General features: G+C 40.4%; 1 protein-coding gene across 5 annotated transcripts in view; it reads right to left on the bottom strand.

The window, feature by feature from the left end:
• The window catches only part of MACROD2 (mono-ADP ribosylhydrolase 2), a 2,109,916-nt gene that overhangs the window by 186,454 nt on the left and 1,901,184 nt on the right, over positions 1–22,278 (bottom strand). For all 5 annotated transcript variants that reach the window (XM_065522745.2, XM_045364082.2, XM_005568324.4 and 2 more), the window contains one exon: positions 5,125–5,206. In XM_065522745.2, coding sequence (XP_065378817.1) covers positions 5,125–5,206 — 82 coding nt within the window. The remainder of the gene's footprint in view (positions 1–5,124; positions 5,207–22,278) is intronic.

The raw sequence follows: 22,278 nt of genomic DNA on the forward strand, positions 1-22,278 counted from the left end.
AAACCAGAAGTCTGGACTAGGAGGGTCATAAATCCAGGAAGCCAGAGGCCAGGCTGAGGGTACATGTTCCAAATCCAGCTTGATAGTTACTTATGGGTAAAGCATTAGCAGTCAAAACACTGTAAAATAACCCCAATCCAAAGGCAAAGACTGCCGCGATGGCCTGAGTGGTAAGAGACAGTACTAGTAGACGGAGCCTCTCAACCTCTGCACTATCGCCATTTGATGCTGAATAATTATCTGTTGGAGAGTTGTGGAGGGTGTTATACTGTGCATTGTGGAATGCTTAGCAGCATCCCTGGCCTCTAATCACTAGAGGACAGTAACCTCTCCCCTCCTTCAGTTGTGAAAAACAAAAATGCCTCAGAATGTCCCCAGGAGGGCAAAATTGCTCCTAGTTGAGAATCAGTGCAGAAAACAAAGGTCAGTTTTCCCTAAAGGGAGGAGGGGAAGAGGGTTTACCATGATACGTCTCAAGCTTAAACAAGATTCTTTAATATCATTATAAACCGTATGTTCTTTATTGTTATTATGAGGAAAGTTAACATCTTTCAGTTCTCTAGTAGGACTAAGACTCTAGTTAAAAAAAATGACTTACACATTCTAGATCGGGAATTGTCTTTTCTTTTCTTTTTTTAATTTTTACATCTAGTGAAAACTGCACACAATAAATTCTACACACTGAAAAAATATAAGCCTTTTTATGTAAAGAACAAAGAGATTTCTGAGTTGAATCATACAAATATTATTTGCTGTAGGCCATGTAATGGTGCACTGTAAGTATAAATTATTTGCAACCAAAGTGTATGATAATTCCATAAAGCTGCCACACTCTACTTTCAAATAATACTTCTGGAAGGAAAAAGTCAAATGTGCTTTACCCCACAGCCAGATATAAAACTGTTGAAAAAAATTTGTTGCTGGTTTCTTTCCCTGGAGTTTCTTAATGCATTTCTACAATGGGCAATATTATGCGCTGGACTGTGCCCTGTGAATTTTTATGTTGAAGGCCTAACCCTCATATCTTACAATATGACTGTATTTGGAGATAGGACCTTTAAGAGCTAATTAAATTAAAATAAGGTAATTAGAGTAGGTTCTAATCCCATTTGACTGGCATCCTTATACAAAGAGAAAGATGCAGCACAAATGACTCAGAGGGAAGGTCATTTGAAAGTACAGTGAGAAGACAGCCATCTACAAGCCAAGGAGCGAGGCCTCAGAAGAAATTAATCTTGCCTCCACTTGGCCTTGAACTTCTAGCCTTCAGAATAATCAGAAAATGTATTTCTGTAGTTTAAGTCACCCGCTCTGTGGTACTTTGTTTTTGGAGACCTGGCAAACTAATATAAGCAATTTTCCATCTTCTCCTGTAAAGGCCTTTGGGCTTCTCCTTCCCCGCTTAACTGCTCATCGGCAGGTAACAGCACCACAGTACTTCTATGATGTGAATAGAATTCAATTTCGAGATGAATGATAAAAGTACTAATTTAACTCACATTAGAAAAGTTTCCATGAAGGTATTTATAGGTACTAGAGGAAAGAGAAGTGTGGCCCCTCTGAAAAATGATGGGCAGCCGATGAAATGGGACTTTCCCAATACTCCAAATACAGCCTGGAAGTTGATCTCAGCCTTCTCTAAAGATGCTCTGAGAAAATGAACCTATTATCACTTTGGCAATGACAGATGCCATTCTCAATTTTAAAATACAGCTCTGTTGCTTCCTAGCTGAATCCTCGTTTTTCATGCCTAAAACATAGGGTATCATAAATTTGTTTAATATGGTTGCTGCCTTGGCATCCTTTTTTTTTTCTTTTTTTTCCTTTTGGTTTTAAAATCTCTACAATATTTATTTATCTATTTATTTATTTGCTTCTTTATTTATATTTTTTGTAGATGGGGTCTTGCTTTGTCACCCAGGCTAGAGTTCAGCAGTGCAGTCATAGCCAACTGTGCCTCAAACCCCTGAGCTCAAGTGATTCTCCCACCTCAGCCTCCTGAGTAGCTGGGACTATAGGCATGCACCACCAATCCCAGCTAATTTTTATTTTTATTTTTTTTGTAGAGACAAGTTCTTACTATGTTGCCCAGGCTAGCCTCAAATTCCTGGATTCAAGCAATCCTCCTTCTACAGGTATGAGTCACTGTGCGCCTGGCCAGCATCCATTCTTAGGCCTAACAGAAGTTGTTTGAAAGCCAGTTGTATCCTGTCACCTTTGGCCTACTAAAACTTCCCTCCCTGTGTGATTGTTTGTGATATGTTCCACTTGTTCCTCATCCAGCTGACCCCAAACCCAATACACTCCACAACTGCTGATCATGGTAAAAATCTAATAGTGTCAGAATCATCAAAGTAAGTTCCTGCTTCCTGAGTGTTTTCTTTAAACTAGCCAATCCACAACCCCCATGGGAAAGCCTAAGGGGTGGTGCATACGGACCTAATAAAGACAGTCCCCAGGTGCTCGCTCTCTCTTGCTCCCCCCTTGCTGGCTGGGCTCCCTGCCACCTCTAGGCTTCCTGTTGGTCTCCTGTGGGCATCCCTCACCTGTCTACCTGTGAGTAATAAATGCCTTCTGTTTTGGGCATTTTAGTTCTACTTCCTCACTGTGTCTCCCCTGACACACATATCCTAACTTTTCCCCCAACCCTTTTCAAAGCTCTCCTGGAGAGTGGCTATCCTGGCTTACGGCCATTCTCAAGAGAGAGAAACCATAAGACCAAATTAGAAAAAACCCTAACAATGGAACCACAGCACAGGGTTAATACAGTGCCTCCTTTCTTAGAGTGATCATGAAGATTAATGATTTACCCATGTAAAGAAAGGAACGCTAATCGAAAGCAATTTAAAAATGTTTGCATTATTAGTAACCATTATTATTATGTTTTTATTTAATATATTAATTATGATTATTATTAACCATTATTATATTTAAAGATCATATAGTTATGAATTAAACACAAGTTCAAATTAATGACAGGTGAAGTATATTATCTATATTAGTAGTCACATTCCATTATACATCACCCTTATTTCATGTTGCATGTTTAGAATTTTCAAATACCTAATGCTTCAACATTGCAGAAATACTTCACAATTTTTGAGGATTTTTACATTTAGTTTAAAATGTACTTACTATTGTAAATATGGACTGACAATAATTTCCTGAGCACCATGTGTTTCAAAGCATTGATGTGAGATTGAGGATGACTTTATTATTTCACTTGCTCATGTACTGCAATGCATTTTAAAATTTATTTAAAGTAGCAATTTTTCAAACAATAATTTGTTTGCATAATTATTAATATATTACACTCCTAAAACTGTCTCATTTTCTTTTAATTTTGCAGTGTGCTTTTTGACTCTGCATCATTGGAAATACCTGCTGATAGAAACATTTGTTTCAATATCAATAGATCATAATTATGCAATTATTTTTTATCTTATGTTAGTATGGCTTCCTGCAGACATTTTTTAGAAGACATGAGAATGAATATGATGTCATTATTTCCGAACATCTCAAGGAGTCTAAAATTTATAAAATCTTATCAATTATGATGTAATACTGACAAGACATGAGAATATTTGCTTCATACATCATAGGAAGTCACATTTAAAAATATAATTAACATTTACTTTTAATAGTACTTAAAAATACAGGCACCAATCAGCTCAATATTGTTATAAAGCAAATCAAAAGGAAAAATGGAACAAGGACATTGAAACAAAAAAGTCATCAGATTACAGCAAGAAAAATTTATTTAATTCAACTCGGCTCAACAACTACTTATCAAAAAGCTGTTAAGTGCGTCCACTCTGAAGAACACTGAGATGCGTGAAAAAAATGAAGAAAGGAGAAAGGAGAAGGGAGAGGAGGAGGAAGAGAAAGAAGAGGAGGAGAAAAAGATTATAACCACAGTCCAGTTCATTATCACATGGGAATCTGAGGAATTTACATTATGTTTCAGTTCGAGAAATACTTTAGTAAAAGCCTTAAATTAAATGCACTTAGCAGATTCACCTTTCAATTATAAAATTAGGGAGAAGAACTTCAAATTACTTAGAAGAACTTAGTCCACTTAGGGCATTAGCAGAGAGCTGACCATCTCTATTGGTTTTTTGGTTTTCTACAGCTGTTCTGGATAGAACGCATCCTACTCTGATCTACAGGCAAGGCATCCTGTTTACTGTTTGGCTCTGATAGATGGCTTAAGAGGATGAATGTGCATCAGCACTCTTTATTCACTCCTTTCCACCTGCCAGAGTCACCTGTGATATGACAAACTACTTCAGATGGAGATGGAAACCTCAAAAGAAAGCTCACTGAGAGGCAAGTACCAACAATGCTCACTGTAGCTTGAAATTTCCTGGAAGCAATTCTTGCCATGGCTAAGGAAAGCACTTTGGACACTGTGACTTTAATGGCACCATAAAAATAAGGCATTAAACAAGCCTCAGCCTTAATAGACTAGAAGAGGAAGAGTGGAGGAAAATATTCAAATTACCCAAATCCAACTAATGGCACATTCAATCGATGTAAATACATTACTCAAGGTTCTCTAATAACCCCGAGGTTTATCCTATTTTCTAAAAAGAAGTGTGAATGACTGCTATTCTCAGACTGCCCTAGAAGTGCTGCTATAGGCATTGAAATTTGGAGTGAGAAACTGGGGAAGGAATAGGGATGGAATGCAGGAACAGTTTGAATTCTGACTATGAATATCAATGGGCTTACAATTTCCAACAATGGTATTTAACAGGGTAGATGCAGGCATGGGGCCCGGCAAACTTACAGGTTGGAGAAGGAATCACAGATCATGTAATTTAGGGCCAGGGGAAGCATCTTTAGAAATCATTTATTAATAATTAGCCCCTCAGTTTTGATGTGAAGCACCGAGACCCAAGAGATGAACTGACTTCCCCAAGACAACACAGTAACCTCTGGGGGTAAGAGTTCCACAGCCTAGATTTTCTGTCGCCTTGTTCAGTTCTTAAAAACTATGATACAAGTTGGCAGGGGTGACGGTATGTAATAGTCCTGAAGATGAAAAACAATAGGAATAGAAGTGATGGCTCACTTCTTCAATCCTCAATTTGAAAGGAAACAAGAAGTAGCTTTACTCACCTACAGAGAAAAATTCACTCATTTTCTTTTTGTAGATTTTGAAGTCAACTTCTAAGAAGACACAGAAAATGATCCGATCCACCTAGAGGCAAAAGATAAACACTCAAAGTGAAAACAAAAAAATGGCAACTTTCCTCCCAGAACGTCGTCTTAGAACAAAAACAAATGGAAAGGCCTCATACAGATTTTTGGTTCTATACTGCTATCTACATCATAGCCTTGAGTGAAGTTCAAGGATGTGTATAAGGATGTGACTGTGTGTGTGTGTGTGTGTGTGTGTGTGTACTCTGTATATAAATAAACCTATGGGCTCTTTGGTGGAAAGATGCTATATAAATCAAATAAGAAATAATAAATGACAATAAGCCACTTTGCAGCAAGCTATAAATAAGATCTGAGATTCCGACAGGATACCTAGATTTTATGTCCTATAAAACAGCCACACGAGAGGCATACAGCAGAATGACAATAAAGTATGTCAGTAAACAAAGAGCTCTTTGTCCTACTCTTCCTAGACAAATATATTTATCAAACCTGTTAGTATTTGAACAAGGCCTAAAAAGCTTCCATGTAGCTTAATTGGCATGAAGCCACTTGCTTTTAGTTTAACACACTTGGAAATGCAACAGAAACAAAAAGTAACTAGTTGACAGTGACACAAGGTCAACATAACATTTAATTGTGTAGCTATTATTGAATAAGTAAATGCCACCTCAAAAGTAAAATGTATGCATAGTCCCTTTTTTGTTTTGAGAGAACTTCTGTGTGTAAAGAGTTTCTTGGAAACATTCAGAGAGCAATACAGTAAATGGAGAAGAGACATGGAATATACATGATAGCTCACATATATCTGATTAAATCAGTGACTTAATTTTATGTCCTAGAAATAAATACCCCTGTAGTTATTTTGTTTTAACAACATAAAAAAAATTGAAAATCACTCACTGGCAAGTTGCATAGAACATCAAATGAGGTGTTTCTCATGGCAGTAGGAAATGGAAGTGGGTGTGTACGTGGCAGGACAAGAAAGAACCCCAATGGAAGTCACCCACCTAACCTCCCTGCTCTCCTAGCCTACGTGATACAGATCTCACTAGTAAGACAGTTCCCAGTAGAAAAGGAGATCGTAATTATTCTCACTTCTGTATCTGCGATTGTTGACTTTTTCCCCCCAGGCTTTACATGATCAGAATATTTCTAAAGTCAACCAATCGATCAAAAATCAAAACAAGAAAATTTGACTTAATGCAGATACGAGAAGACCAGGCTGAACGGTGTCATTCCTACACATTTCCCCCATACTTTAAATCATTTAATATAAATTATGAAATTTGTTTAACACTCATGTTTCTTGCGTGTGTATAAATATATGTGTGAGTGTGTATGAGTGTGTGTGTATGAGTGTGTGTGTTTGTGTGTGTGTGGGTAAATGGCAATGTTATTCTCTGCTAAATGTACTTTTGTTTGTTTGTTTGTTTGTTTGAGATGGAGTCTTGCTCTGTCACCCAGGTTGGAGTGCAGTGGCGCGATCTCAGCTCACTGCCACTTCCGCCTCCCGGGTTCAGGTGATTCTCTTGCCTCAGTCTCCCGAGTAGCTGGGACTACAGGTGCGTGCCACCACACTCAGCTAATTTTTTGTATTTTTAGTAGAGACAGAGTTTCACCGTGTTAGCCAGGATGGTCTCGATCTCCTGACCTCGTGATCTGCCTGCCTCGGCCATGCAGCCCATATACAGATATTTCAAATATTAGAGGGAACTATAATCTGCCTTTTAGCATATTAGGCTCTGTTACCATGGAAATGATTTAGGTCCAAAACTCAGCAGCCTAATTTATTTTCCCAGAAAAAAAAAAAGGTGGGGCGGAAGGTGACAATGAAACACTTTTAGTTTAAATTAATTGTGTGGCCCAATTCTCTGCCCTTACCCTTAGGCATAGCATGAAAAATGTCTTGGAAGCAAGGTGAATCCGAGAATTAGCCTTATTCACTAAGTACTTATTATGTATGTATATGTGTATGTATTTATATAAGTGTGCACAAACATATTCTCTGGGGTTATTGTTGAACAAGAGCTCATTTAGTTGACAAGCTCTGTGTTTATGAACACACCATGCATACTATCAGTGCTTGTGGCACACTGCGTCTTCCAAGATGGCATGCAATGCGCTTTCCATCCCACAGTTCTTCTCACAATGTAATAATGATACTCCCTTCATTGGGAAATGGGATCCACAGTTATTCTTTGAGCAACACAGCTTTGAGCTGCACACGTCTACTTATATGTGGATTTTTTTCAGTAAAATTAAGCAGAGCATGCCTGCCTCTTCTGCTTCCTCTTCCACTTCCTCCACCTCTACCACCCCTGAGAAAGTATACCTACCCCCCTTCCTCCTCCTCCTCAGCCCACTCAATGTGAAGACAATAAAGATGAAGACCTTTATGATGATCCACTTCCATCTCATGAACAGTAAATATATTTTCTCTTCCTTATGGTTTTCTTAGTAACATTTTCTTTCTCTAGCTTACTTTATTGTAAGAATACAGCATAGAACACATGTAACATACAAAATATGTGTTAATCAATCTTCTATGTTATCTGTAAGGCTTCTAGTCAATAGTAGGCTATTAGCAGTTAAGTACCTGGGGAGTCAAAAGTTATACATGGATTTTTGACTGCATTGGGGATAGTCACCACTTACCCTCACATTGTTCAAGGGTCAACTGTTCTACCTCTTGAATCTGAGAGGCCTATGACTATGGTAGAAATGATGCTATATAACTTTGCAATCCATGTGACAAAAGGTGATACAGTTTGTGCCTGGTCTTCTTGGGAGGCTCGCTCTTGCACCCAACAACCATGCCATGAGGAAGCAGAGACACTATATGGATCCAACTATCCTCACTGAAAGTAGGTAGACTTTAGATTATTTCAACTCCAGGCCTTTGAGCCATCCCAGCTAATGTCACATCAGCAGAGATAGGTCATTCCTGCTAAACGCTGATTTCAAATTCATGAGCTAACCGTCAAAATACATAACTAGAAATCTGATATTCTTTTAGCTTCTCCCTGTAACTGCTTTTCCAGAATCTCTTGTTTTTCCAGCTATGTAGTACTTGACTCCTACTGAAAAGCCCAGACTGAATACATAAAAAAGGAGTCACAGTGGGATGAGGAGAAAGTCTAATTGTTACATGGCTGAGAGACTGGAAATCTGACTTGCGCAAAGGAAAAAGGGCCCAGATGCCCCATACTAGCCCCAGATAAATTTCATGAGAACCTACAAGAATGCCTTGCTATTGAGGTCCAGGAGCATGATTTCATTTTTTTTCTCTTTTTTTTTTTTTTGAGATGGAGTCTCTCTATGTCACCCAGGCTGAAGTGCAGTGGCGCGATCTCGGCTCATTGCAAGCTCTGCCTCCTGGGTTCACGCCATTCTCCTGCTTCAGCCTCCTGAGTAGCTGGGACTACAGGTACCCACCACCACACTCGGCTAATGTTTTTGATTTTTAGTAGAGACGGGTTTCACTGTGTTAGCCAGGATGGTCTCGATCTCCTGACCTCGTGATCCTCCCACCTTGGCCTCCCAAAGTGCTGGGATTACAGGTGTGAGCCACTGCGCCCGGCCTCATGGTTTCATTTTTTAAAATGTTAGGCAGTAAAATAATTGTGTGAAATAGTGGTTCTTGAGAGATTGTGTTCGTTCATTTATTCATCAGATATTAAGTGATCACTTCCAATTTGTTGCGCCTAGCCTATATGCCATTCACTTATAGAAAACATGAGTCCAGAAATCGAGTGATTTTTTTTCCCCAAGGCCGAAGCAATCAATTAAGGCAAAAACTCAGGTGTCTTCGCTTTTAGGATTTATTTTTAAATTTTTAAATACATTAGAGATGGAGTCTTGCTATGTTGCCAGGATGGACTCAAATTTCTAGGCTTAAGCAAACCTCCTGAGTGGCTTGGACTATAGGAAGATAGTGTATGAATCTCACATCCAGAGTTTGTTTGTTTGTTTCTTCTGTGATATCACCTAGAGAGACACACACAGAATTGAGTTTCTAGGCCTGTCACTAGCTCTGTTACATCAGACAAGCCATTATCTCTCCTCACCCTGGTTTTTACATCTTTCTAAAGAAAAGATGGAATTATCTAATCTCTATCGTTTTTTGTTGTTGTTGTTGTTGTTGTTGTTTTTGCTTTCTATGCCTCTGTTACAGTCTATGTCAAAAGTTAGTTAAGCTTAAGTTATATTTCTCTGAATGGTTCTGGATTAGGGCTGGCCACAGAGAAATGTCCCTGAGATTCACAGGGCGGAAGTGCAGTCAGAGACTTTATGTGAGGAAGGTGGTGCAGGCCTTGGGCAGGTCACGCACGCCGTTGCTCATCACATGGGTGTGGAGTAGCAGCTGGCCCCACAGCTTCTCCAGTTCTTGATGGTTCTTCTGCCACACGTTCTTGGAGCCAGGCTGGGCACACATGAAGTTCTGCAGCGAGAGCACTGGCTCCTTCGGCAGGACATCGCAGCTTTGAGGTTCCAATCAGTGAGAGACAGATACACGGGCCTGTGCATCTCTGCGGATTCCAGTTTTCCCTTGTGGCTTTCATTTGTCTTTGTTCTCTCCTGCTTTGCATGCAGCTTTCCTATTCACAACTTCCTCTTTATCATCTGCCCTGCTGACATACTTCTGGCCCTGTTCGGATGGAGAGGCAAGGGACTTGCATAGACATCTTCACTAGCTCCATTCCATGGGCCCCGGTTAGAAGCTTTTCTATTCAGTCAGTCATCCCCTTGTGGAATGTTGCTTTCCCAGTTTCTCCCACAACTGTACAAGGTCTAATCCCGGCAATAAATCTGTTACCCCATATCATTCAAGGATTCTGCTTCCCTGACTTAACTCCAACTAATGTAATCTTCAATATCATTTTAGTGAATATTATGTAGAGAAGAGCAATGAAGTACAAAGAATAACAATGTTCCTTGTTAGAGGTGTGCAACCTGTCAAGGCTTCTCAAATTCCAATTACTTCTTTTTCAATGGACTTTTGTTGGTCCTGGCCCATCTTCTTGGTTAACTTCCTAAAGTTTCCACCCCCTCTTGTAATTAAAGCAACTTTGTATATGTAAAATAACTTACTCTTTTTTTTTTTTTTTTTGAGATGGAGTCTCACTCTGTCGCCTAAGCTGGATTGCAGTGGCACAATCTCAGCTCACTGCAACCTCCACTTCCCGGGTTCAAGTGATTCTCCTGCCTCAGCCTCCTAAGTAGCTAGGGTTACAGGCACACACCACCACACCTGGCTAATTTTTGTATTTTTAGTAGAGACGGGGTTTCACTATGTTGATCAGGCTGGTCTCGAACTCCTGACCTCGTGATCCGCCCGCCTTGGCCTCCCAAAGTGCTGGGATTACAGGCCTGAGCCACCATGCCCGTCCAATAACTTACTCTTTTATGAACACGTTGTCAATAAACTCAGATGATTCCCTAGTCTAAAATGTAATTGAAAATAATACAAAAAACAACATTAATATTTTTTAGAACAACTTGACAGTTCACTTTGTGTCTTAAACTGGAACCTCATGAAGAATCAGGTGGAACTCATCTTTGCATCACCAGTGCACAGTATAGGATCTGACACATAATAGGAGCTCTGTAAATATCCACAGAGTAAATGTTAGACAAACAGATTTGACTAAAATGTAGGTATGTGGCAGATAGTTTTAAGGGTTACTTAGTTCTAGAACCAAAAAAAATAAGATATTTCGGAGGACTTTCCTTTAAGTTTGCCAGAAGAGCTGAGAACAGAAATATAGAGAAACCTGGATGGTTTTGCAAAGCACTGTCCAAAAAAGAAAAAGAAAAGCACTATATAAAGGGCATGAGGCATTATTGTCACCAACTGTCATCTTATCCAATGATACTACGTTGACTACAATGGCTCTTCAGCCCAGTTTTCATATAGAGTACTTAATAGTTTCACGGTAGCAACAATGATGCCCTCTAAACTAGGATGTATTAAAAACTAACAGCTTTTTAAAATGAAAAGACAATATCAAGTATTGGCAAAGATATAGACAGACAGGAACTTTCATAGACTGCTTTTGAGAATAAAAATTGGAAACCTCTTTGGAAAATTATTTGGCAGTACATACTAAATTAGCTGAATATGTACATGTCTTATAACCTAGCAATTTCACTCCTACATAGATACCTAGTAGAACCTACAAATATATTCACCAAAAGACACACACCAGAATGTTCATAGCAGCACTATTTGCAATATCTCCAAATTGGAAGCTACTTAAATATCCATAAGTGATAGAATGGATAAATAAATTATGATCTACTCATATAATGGAATATTAAAAACCAATGAGAACAAAAAATGTATAACTATACAAAATAATATAAGCAAATCTCACAAGCATAATGTTGTATAAGAGAACCCAGAAAAAAAAGAGGACACACTGGATGATTCCATTTTTATCAAGTCCAAAAACCTTATAGAAATAGGCAAAATCATCGATGGAGTTAGAAGTTAATGTAACAATTACCCTGGGGTGGAGGGTTGGTGCAAAGAGACCTAGGGAAATGCCTGGGATCCTGGTTTTTTGATCTGGATGCTGGCCCCCTGGATGTGTTCAGTTAGTGAAAATTCATCAAGCTATGCACTCAGGAACTGTGTTCTTTTCTCTATGTTATACTTCAATAAGAAATTTTTTAAAGGTTGAAAGTCCTATGTTACAGCTGTCTTGGTCAACAATCAAAAATCTATTTTTGTTGACTTCAGGGTCGAAAAAAGTCCTTTACAAGCTGACCTCCTAAAGGTAATCTCTCTATGTATTTTCACTGAAGCCAACTGTAGCTCACCCATCGAGGCATAAAGGAGTAAAGATGTATGTCTTTCACCAAGATATCTATTAATCCACAGTTGGGGGTTTCCTACCCCATAAATGTGATGACATATGTTCCATTAATCTTTTCCAGCATCATATCCACTGCCCCTGAAGAGGGTGACACAGCAAAGCAGGTTTGGAGTATCTGCAGCCAACCTCCATTTTTCGCAGCTACCAGTCATAGGGCAGCTGACACAGCCAAGATTATCCTGTGTTCAGTGATATGGGGAGAATGAATGGATTCTGATGAATGTAATTTGCTTCCCCAACAACCAACATTTAGAGATCTGGTGTGATGCAAGTGCTGCTTTAACTGAGGACTGATGGAGGGCTATCCTGGGTAAATATAGCCTGAGGGACAGCTGGGCTGAAGTCCCAGCCTTCATAAAAGAGAAATCAACAATCTCACCAGTGCAGAGTTGGATATGGGATGATTTCATAAATTAGTGGCTGCTGCTAATAAGTGAATTAAATGTCAAGGCTAAAGTATCAAATTTGTAGAAAGACAGGTTTTGAGAGGGGGGAGGACCAGGATAAGTGAAGTTTCCTCAGTACTCAGAGTAACTCAAGGATACACAGAGCAGCAAAGGGAAGCGGTCACTACGGATTAATTAAGAACAGGAAGTTGGGGTGTCTGGGTCCTAGTCCCTCCTCTCTCACCAAGTGAAGCAAAAGAGAACAATCTGCTCTTTTCCCAGCATGTCAGTTTTCTGCTGCTACATGACAAATTGCCACAGATTTAATGGCTTAAAAAAACAACACTTTATTATCTCACAGTTTCACAGTTGGCTGAAAGTCCAGGTCCAACCTAATTGGGTCCTCTGCTTTGAGCCTCAAAAGCTGCAGTCAAAGGCTTGGAATCTTCTTCCAAGCGCATTTGAGCTTTTGACAGAATTTGATCCCTTGCAGTTGCAGGACTGAGGTCGCCATTTTCTTGCAGGTGTTGACCAGGGATGGCTTTTATCTTCTAGAGGCCACCTGCATTTCCTTGCCATATGATCCCCAAAGCAGTTCACGACATGAGCGCTCTCTTTCTTCCAGGCCAGCAAGAGTGTGCCTCTATCACTTTCTCCACCTCCCACCTCTACGTTCCTTCTAAGAGCCCACCTAATTAGGTCAAGTCCTCCTGTTTGTAACTAGCCAGACTGATTCAATACCTTTATTCCCTCTGTGGAAATCTCTTTTCCTAATCAACAGAGTGACTATCCCATCATATTTGAAGGCTCTACACACCCTGAAGGGGAGAAAACTGAACAAGGTGTGCACACCTAGGGGCGGTCATATTGGCATCTTGGAGGCTGTTTTGAACTTCAGCCTCCCACACCCAGTTCCCTCCATGTAACCAGCTGCCTGTGTCCCTACTTGACTTTACCATTTACCAGTGACCTTGAACAAGTTACTTAAGTTTTGTAAGTCTCAGTCTGCTCCTCTCTAAAATGGACACATTGACCTGTGGGGGTTAGTGCCTTAAAACACACCTACTAATTAGCTCACAGTTCTGTAAGTCTAAAGTCTGACATTGCATGACTGGGTTCTGTCTATTCAGGGTGTTACAGGCTAAAATCAAGGTGTCAGCTGAATTGAGCCCTTGTCTGGAGGCTCAGGAGAGAAATCTACTTCTAAGCTCCTTTTTGTTGGTGGTAGAATTCAGTTCCTTGCTGTTGCAGGATGGGGGTCTTCATTTCCTTTCTGGTTGACAGCTGGAGGTCACTCTCAGCTCCTAGAGGCCTCCTGAATTCCTTGCCATGTTTCTGCCTCCCTCCTCAAGCCAGCAAAGGCATGTCAACTCCTTCTCAATGTTGAGTCTCTGACTTCCTCCATATTTGCTCCAAATTTAAAGAACTCATGTGATGAAGTTAGGCCCACCTGGATAATCTCCCTATTTTAAGATTTGAGACCTTAGTTAGGTCTTCAAAATCCCTTAGCCGTATTATGGTTTGGAAAATTGGGAGGTCTGTGTACACCATGAGTTCAGAATCTAGAAGATCATCTTAGAATCCTGCCTGCCACCGTTGATTATAATGACCACATAGAAATTCTACATAAAGTCCTCAGCAAAGGGCCTGACATAGAGTAAATGCTCCATAAACATCAGTTGCTTGTTTGCATAGTTATTATTCATAAGGTACCTAAAACACCTACCCTGGTGCTGGCATGAAGATAAAATCAGTGTTCACTTGGTGAGTCCTTTATTTCCACCCTGACCTTCTAAGCCAGGTTAAGACGAGGTACAGCCAGATGAGAATATCGGGGGCACTTTTTCTGTCTGTTATAGTGAAAATCATTTTATTATTACTATTATTATTATTATTTTAGAGACAGAATCTCATGCTGTCCTTCTGGCTGGAGTGCAGTGGTGCAAACACAGCTCACTGCAGCCTAAAACTCCTGAGCTCAAGGATTCCTCCCTCCTCAACCTCCTGAGTAGCTGGGTCTACAGGTGTGTGCCACACCATGCCTGGCTAATTTTTAAAAATTATTTGTAGAGACAGAGTCTTGCTATGTTGCCCAGGCTGGTTATGAGAAATTCTATCTTAAAAGAAACATTCCTGAAAATAGCCCATAGTATATACAAGCAGCTCTGTTTTTGTCTGGTCATATCAGCCAATGAGACAAAGGGGAAACAGGTAAGCTGATAGTGGAGATGGTGTAACAGAAAAAAGATTTCACAAGACCTCATAGGAGTCCCTATTCTGAGATTTTAATATCCTTGTCAAGTGTCACCGAATATCATTGTTTTGCTTCTTGAAGGTATTCAGTATGTTCACACTTGTGCACACCCCCACAGAACCTGCTACTTCAATCTCCAGATCACAGAATGGGAAAATTTTTCTCCCCACGTTCCCGGAGATGTTTGGGTGAGTTGGAAAACATTGATAATCCATAAACTCTCAAAGGGCATTTTTGCATTTTAAAATTGCTTCTACGTGCATAAAAAGGATCCTTTATTTTGGGGGGCTTTTTTGCAAAGCCCGTACATCTGTCATTACTCTGTGGCAGTACAATTCAGAGGCTTCCTGGTTTGTTTTGATAAATTGCTCTTTTGGACTCTTCTTCAACTCAATAAGAAAAATGGCCATGCATCTGAGGAGCCAAGAGTTATTTTGGCTTGAGCTGGAGGCTCATTCACACAAGTTAATTTCTGAGCCTGCCTCATATTGATCAAAATGGACACTTTCACAAACGACACATCTGTCGTGGTCCTTGAAGCTGCTCCATATGCTTAGCGTGGAACAGACGCGTGCACACACACACAGGCTTAGGACCTGCCGTTCTAAACTCTAGCACAGCAAGCATGACCTGTTCTGCCCTTGTATCCAAAGAGATGATCCTGGTAGAGACTGAGGGGAAATGCCAGTCAACGATAGAAAACGGGCTTTCTTTTCACGATTAAAGAGGAAGCTGCGGTGTGCTCCTGGTGGCTGCCCCTCCCTTCAGGACAATGCACATCATCCTTCCCTTGCTGGAGGTGCTGGTGACTGACAGCTCCAAGGAGTGGCTCTCAGAGGACTGTGCTCTGCTGAAGCAGGCACCTCACCCACGCTGCTTCTCTCTTCCTAAAGTCAGCCTGCAGCCGATGACTGACTCATGCCGCAGCCTGAAGGCCCAGCTCCCTTCCCTCAAATTGATGCAGCTCTGAAGGCATTTGTTCTGGGCAGAAGTGTGTCTCCCCAAATTCAGTCATTAAAGTCCTAACCCCCAGTACCTCAGAATGTGACTGTATTTGAAGATAGAGTTTTGAAAGAAGTAATGCAGTAAAATGAGGTCACGGGGATAGGCTCTAATCCCATGTAATAGATGTTCTCATCAGAAGAGGAGGTTTGGACAGACATGCACAAAGGGAAGACCATGTAAAGGCACAGGGGGAAGACGGCCATCTGCCAGCCAAGGAGAGAAACCTCAGAAGAAATGTACCCTGCTGACACCTTCATATTTGCCTTCTAGCCTCCAGAGCTATGAGAAAATAAATTTCTGTTATTCAAGCTACCCAGTCTGTGGTACTTTATGATGGCAGCCTGAGTAGACTAAGACCTTTTCATATATCCTCCAGTTGGCTACACTGATTGCAAGGTGTATAAATGCCCGCTCCGGGCCCCTGTTGGGATCAACCAAAGCCTTGGCTGTGACCGGATCACAGTTCAACTTCTCCCAACCTTGCTTCTCATATGCTTCCTCTCTACCCAGGTATGAATCAGGAACACGATCCAATAAACTTCCTACTTATAATTCCCCTCTCAGTCTACTTCCTTGGAAACTTGACCTATGACAACAACCCCCTGTTTTTGACCATCTGAATTATTTTCTTCCTATGCCCACTTTTTCCATCATTTCCAAATGTTCCAAGTGGCAGCAGCCAATCACACATGAAGCTGGCCACCTGAGCTCTGTCCAACAGTGACTGCTACCCGCTCCTTGCTTACTAGTAATTTCAGGAGTGACCATATTTGGCATTTGGCTGACCAGTGGTAAGAAGTCAGGACTTATTTTGTAAAAGAGCGTTGAAAGTCAATATACGCTATACATGTAACCCTAACAAAGTGACAGCAGATTTGTTGAGATTGGGGCCCCATCTGACACTCACCATTGGGAAACATGTCTCTCAAAGTTCTCTGTGGACTCTGTTCTAAGGACGGGAAACTGGCTCTGAGGGCAACTGTGCAGTGACTGCCATTAGCAGTGAGGGTAAATCTCACACGGCCAAAGTCATCCAGAGCCAAGACACATCTCTGCAAATGTCTATCTTGCCTAATGCTAGGTAGATCCTTCTGGAGAAGACTTACAGATTGCCTTCTATGTGAGAAATGGATTACTTGTTGGTTTGTTAGCAAATCCATAGAAGATAAGCAGGCCCACACAGTCTGGAGGTGTGACAGCACTGAGGTGCCCTGCTCAGGTCCCCATGGGTCTAAGTAGTAAGTGTGAGCCAGATAATGGCCAAGCACCTGCACTTCTTCGCCTGAGGGCTTTCATAGTGCTGGCAGGCTCTGAGCAAAGATCTAGTGAGTTGGAGTTTGGAAAATTAATGCCTGTCACCCTGGCAGCCTCAACCAAAGACTGACAAGAGTTGATGTTTAAATCCCCCTGTTCGATCACCCCTGGGGGAGAGATCCCAGAGTTCTCCAAAGGGATAAACGCCTGGTTGCCCAGGGTAGTGCTCTTGGGGGCATGCTGTGTGTCAGCTCTCCTCACCTCTGCATGGTCCACAGATAATCTACCTGCACTCTAATCCTTGTCTTAGGTTCTGCTTTTGGGAGAATCCAAATCAACAGGTGAGGAGAAAATTAGTCAGATATCCACTTCATCTCTCAACATTCAGCCTATCAAGTGTTAATTCAATGTAATTCATCTTCTTACTCTGATAAGGTACAGGCTCCTGCCTATACTTTGTCATCACTCCCGTGGTGCCCTCGGTACCCTTATACGAAGAAGACAATGCCAGGAATAGGTCTCCTGACTCAACCTCTCCCTCACCATCTAGTCTGTGACATGAAATTACCCTTCCAACCATGGAGCCATTGTTTATCCAGCACACATGCAGCGCTCATGTCTCCTCCAACCCAGCTGCAAACCCCTATTGTCTATTTCATCCTCCTGCTTCTCAGAAAGCTCTGCTTCCTCTTTCTTTTATTTGATTAAGAACATCTGCAGAGGTGGTTCAGAGACAAAAGTTAATAATTACTTTCTTTGTTGCAGTAATTAAAAATTTCAAGGAAGAATTGTCATTCATTGCTGCTTATGAGGTTGCCCAGAGAGGATAGTGCTTTATAAAGCCAACACATCATGACTTTCAAAAGATGCCATCACTGGGAGGAACAAAAATCTCTACTCAAAATGAGAATGCTATGCCAAGTCACAAGGTGGCTCTGCAACCTGGTCACGATGCTTGAAGGAATGGGGCCCACTGCATAACCGTGCAATCGTCCTGTGCCTTATCATTTTCTCAACATTTCCATTAGCATCTGACGTGCACCGCAGATGTCATTTACAGTTCAAAGGAAGCTCATTAACATATCTTCCAAAAGAGCATTTTTGTGAGGACAAAAGCTGTTTTTCTCAAGCTGATGTCCCTCCCACTCCTGCAAGAAAGAATCTTTTTGTTCAAAAGGCAAACCTCAAGAGAACAATCTCCCTTGAGTAATTTTCCATAGGTTCATGTCCTCTACAATGTGAAACAGAAAACCAAAAGCATTCTGGTGGCAGCAGTGCTGTGTGTGTCAGCATGTGTGTGCGTGTGTGCATATAAAAGAAAAGAAAGAAAATGGTGAGTTACATCTGTGCCTCTCCTATTAGCCACCCCATCCTGTTCCAAACCTTTGATTGTCACTTTATATCTTTATGAACTTGTAGCTATTTCATATCATCTCCCTCTTTAAATGCCAGATAGAGGAACGTGTCCCTCAACTAGACTGTAGATCCTTGGAAGAGACACCCCTTCTTAGTCATCTTTCCACCTTGCAATCAGTGTAGCCAACTGGAGGATATAAGAAAAGGTCTGTCATATCTCTCCACTGTATCAATGGGCTCTGAGTGACCTAATTATGACTACTAACTGACTTAGGGACCCCAAAAAGAAAGACCATTTGAGGAAAGAGGTAGAAACATGGACCCCCTGGCTTTCTCTCTGAGGAAGAAATAGCCTTTCCTCTCCTCCCTCTTACCCTCTGTAGGTTGTCCATCCTCCACAACATTGTCTGCTTCATATTTTGAAAATTGAACTCACAACTTCCAGTGGTCTTATCAATTACTTAAGTGCTTTTCAAATGTTTATCTGCAAATACTCCTGAGAGCTACTGAGTCCCCCTCGGGAACCTGGGATGATACCCAAAATGCCCCCTACAAAATTTTATTTAATTTTGGGTTTTGCCACATGGTCTTTTAGTAATGTAGTATCTATAATATTCATGCTCGGCTGTATATAAAAACAATGTTTTTCTTCCTAATCGTTACTAATCCTTGATGAAGATGACCCCTGCTTGTACAGTGACTTTGGCCTCTCTCCGGCACACTGCACTAGATCCTGCACGGGGGCTGGGAATCCATTCCAGGCAGAAAATCATGACTTAGTGGCATGGAGCCAGAATGCATGGTGTATTGGTACATTTGCATGGTTGGGGGTGGGTGGAAGAGAGAGAGAGAGAGAGAGAGAGAGAGACAGATTCAGATGTTTCAAGATATTTTAACTTCCAAAGGAATTTCTCCTTCAGCTATTATAGTCTTAAGGTAAAATTCAGTCTTATAAACTTTACATTTTAAAACAACATTTATTATGAATATCAAAATCTTCTCAAGGGAATGGGAAGGGAAAGAAAACAATTAATAGTTATTGAACACTTCTCTGCTACACTCTGAGGTATTCGGTTCCTATGTGTAAGGTAAAGCCACACTGAACACTACCTGAGAAAAAACAATTATGATACTAATTTTGTAGTAAGACAGTCTTTTTTACCCTTTTAAGCACAATGAACAATTAAAACAATGACAAAAGAATAACCAAATAAAAACAAAAACGTAAAAAGAAGGAAGAGAAAACTATAGCAGAGAAATGTCAACTGCATGTCAACCTTTTCTCACTGGGGGCATACGGAAAAAAGAACACTAACAGTCAGCTATCCACTAAGATTATTTTAATAGAGGGTAATAGAATGATGGCTTTCTGAAAACAGCCGACAGATGTCCCACCCATTATACTAATCTTGTTATATAACGTCTGCTGTTGTAATCCCTTAAAAATTTATTTTCTAAACTCGATTCTGCTCCAGCATCTGTGACGCTAAATGCTGCAGTGGCTGTTTCCTGGTTTTCACTGATGTTTCCAATGCCAGTTACAGGTCAAAATTTAAGGCCAGTCAAAATAAAGCCTTGGTTTGCATTTCAGCAGGAAAACGATGCTTTATTTGCATTTGTGCTGTATCCATAATGTTTTATCCAACCATCTTTCAGCAGGAGCAGAAGTGTCCAAATTGCAAAGATATGCAAGTGGAATTGGCATATTGGCACAATTTAGAGTAACCACTCAATTGCTTAGAGAGATACATTCCTAAAATAATACTGCCAAAAGTCCACTCTAAACCATCTACCTTAAGTATGCATTTGTTCCACGGGCTTAGCCGAATGATTTATTCATTAAAAACAAACCAATCCTCTATGTTATACTTTTGTAAAGGTTGAGGAGAAGAAAGCTAAACTTTAATTCTGTGAACAGTTGTAAAAAATATTTGGAAAGATTCACTGATGATGCATTCATTGAAAAACTTTAACAAGGATTCTACTTTTTTCTATATAATTTAATTTCTGAGTTGTGAAACAGATACATTCTGGAAAACAAATTATTTAAAATGTACCTAGATCCTAAATTACATCTTTGGGAAACTGGATGTGAAGAAACCATATATATATACATTTTAACTATGTCAAGGTCCACTTTAGAAAAAGCTATTGTTTTTAAGGAGTTATTTTGTTGTTTTTCTCTTGATGCTGAGGGTCTCGCTGCTACCATGTTGGGTCACCATATGTTCTAGTCGTGTGGCAGCCTGGATGTTTTCTATCTCAGCAGCTTTGACCTTTCACCATGCTTTTTCTCTAGCCAGTGGGTGTGAGTTTGTTAACAGGATGGCTCTAGACTGCATGAGCCATGGCTTACGTAAAGCTTCTTATGGCATATTCTTGATACTGCTTAGTCATGGAAAAACCATTTTTTCCCTTTGGTGTCCAACCAGGAAATTCCTTTGTTCTGCCAAAAATGGACTAAAGCCACATCATCATTGCCACCCACAGTGAAAATGCAGTAGAAAGAAAAGTCAGGATAACTAGATGAGAGAAAATCGCTGCTGTCTCAAGTCAATAAAAGTGTGCGATGCCTTCATTTTGTAGACTACATTGGAGGGGTGGGGCAAACTAACACAGGAATCAATTGAAAAGAACTAATTAAAGCAACTAACGAAAGTCTGTGACATCCCAGGCAGTCTAGTGTGGGACAAAATCAGTGAGGGAACCTATGAGATTATTTCACAATGTTTACCATGAAGTATCCTCAAAGGCTGAATATTCTAAATGGGGACCCTTCCACACTCCAGTTTATGGAGGATAGCCTGAGAAGTTCTGGTCAATTGCAAAGTTTCCTTAAACATACATCTTTTATTTTAAAACTGCATTCCATATTTTACAATTCTACCCAATTATTTATATGTTTATATCTATGTTAGGATAAAAAGTGTTTCTTCCCCTAAATATTTATATAAAATTGAAACTCCTAGAAGAAATAGCATTTTTACTCTCTGACTTCAAGTCTACCCAGTCCATGTGGAAAACCTGTTTTAGACAGGCCATGTGGCTTAAAAAAAGATGTTCTGTTTTGTGGGAGAGGGGGTCCGGATCAAGAGAAAAGGCTTAAATTTCATCGGTCACAATTTTGTGTGTGGGATTGGCCACTTTCAGTGAATCACTTAACTTCTCTAAACTCAGTGTTTTCATCAGTTAAATAGGGCTAATAATAGACCAATACTGTAGGGTAGGGTTTTCTAGAATATTCAAAGAAATTATGTGTGTGAAGTAATTATCACATAACAACTGTTGAAAATATGGTGGCTATCACTCTTATCAAGGTTTAATTTGGTCTGCATGCAAAACTATTATTGGACATGTTTAGGTTGCTGTGCTTACTGAAATTGAAGGCCAAGATAAAATTTTGTGAATTCTTAATACACTTATCTAGTTTACTCCCATTCATGGTGGCCTCTTTCCTTTGTACTTTGACAGGAGGTTACTGCCACAAGTAAGATTATTCCTTGCTATGCTGCTTTCCATGACTCAGTTCCTTGATCAAGGTGAGCCCAGTAGAGAAAGGCACTACATCTTCTACATCTTCATCCCGCCCAAAGCCAGTTTTCAAACTGTAGTGAGCAGAAATCTTCTAGGGTGCTCAGCAAACATCCTAGTTACTGACTCTCTTCATAGATAGAACTCTCAACATAGAGAGTTGTGTGTTTGAAGTGGTGCTGAGAATCAGAAGTTTTAAGGAGTATTCCTCAGTCCTGGACATTTTTATGAAGGTGGTCAGAGATTCTTCAAGTGATCTTATAAGAATAGCAGTCATTGGAATTAGGATCTGCCTTAATCCAGCATGACCTCAACTTTACTAATTATATCTACAAAGGCTTTGTTCCAAATAGGGTCACATTCTGAGATGTCAGTACGCATGAATTTAGGAGGAACATACTCTTCAACTCAGTGTACCTCCCAAACCTTGACTTTGAGAGCC

Source organism: Macaca fascicularis, chromosome 10, assembly GCF_037993035.2.
Source record: "Macaca fascicularis isolate 582-1 chromosome 10, T2T-MFA8v1.1".
Classification (NCBI taxonomy): domain Eukaryota; kingdom Metazoa; phylum Chordata; class Mammalia; order Primates; family Cercopithecidae; genus Macaca; species Macaca fascicularis.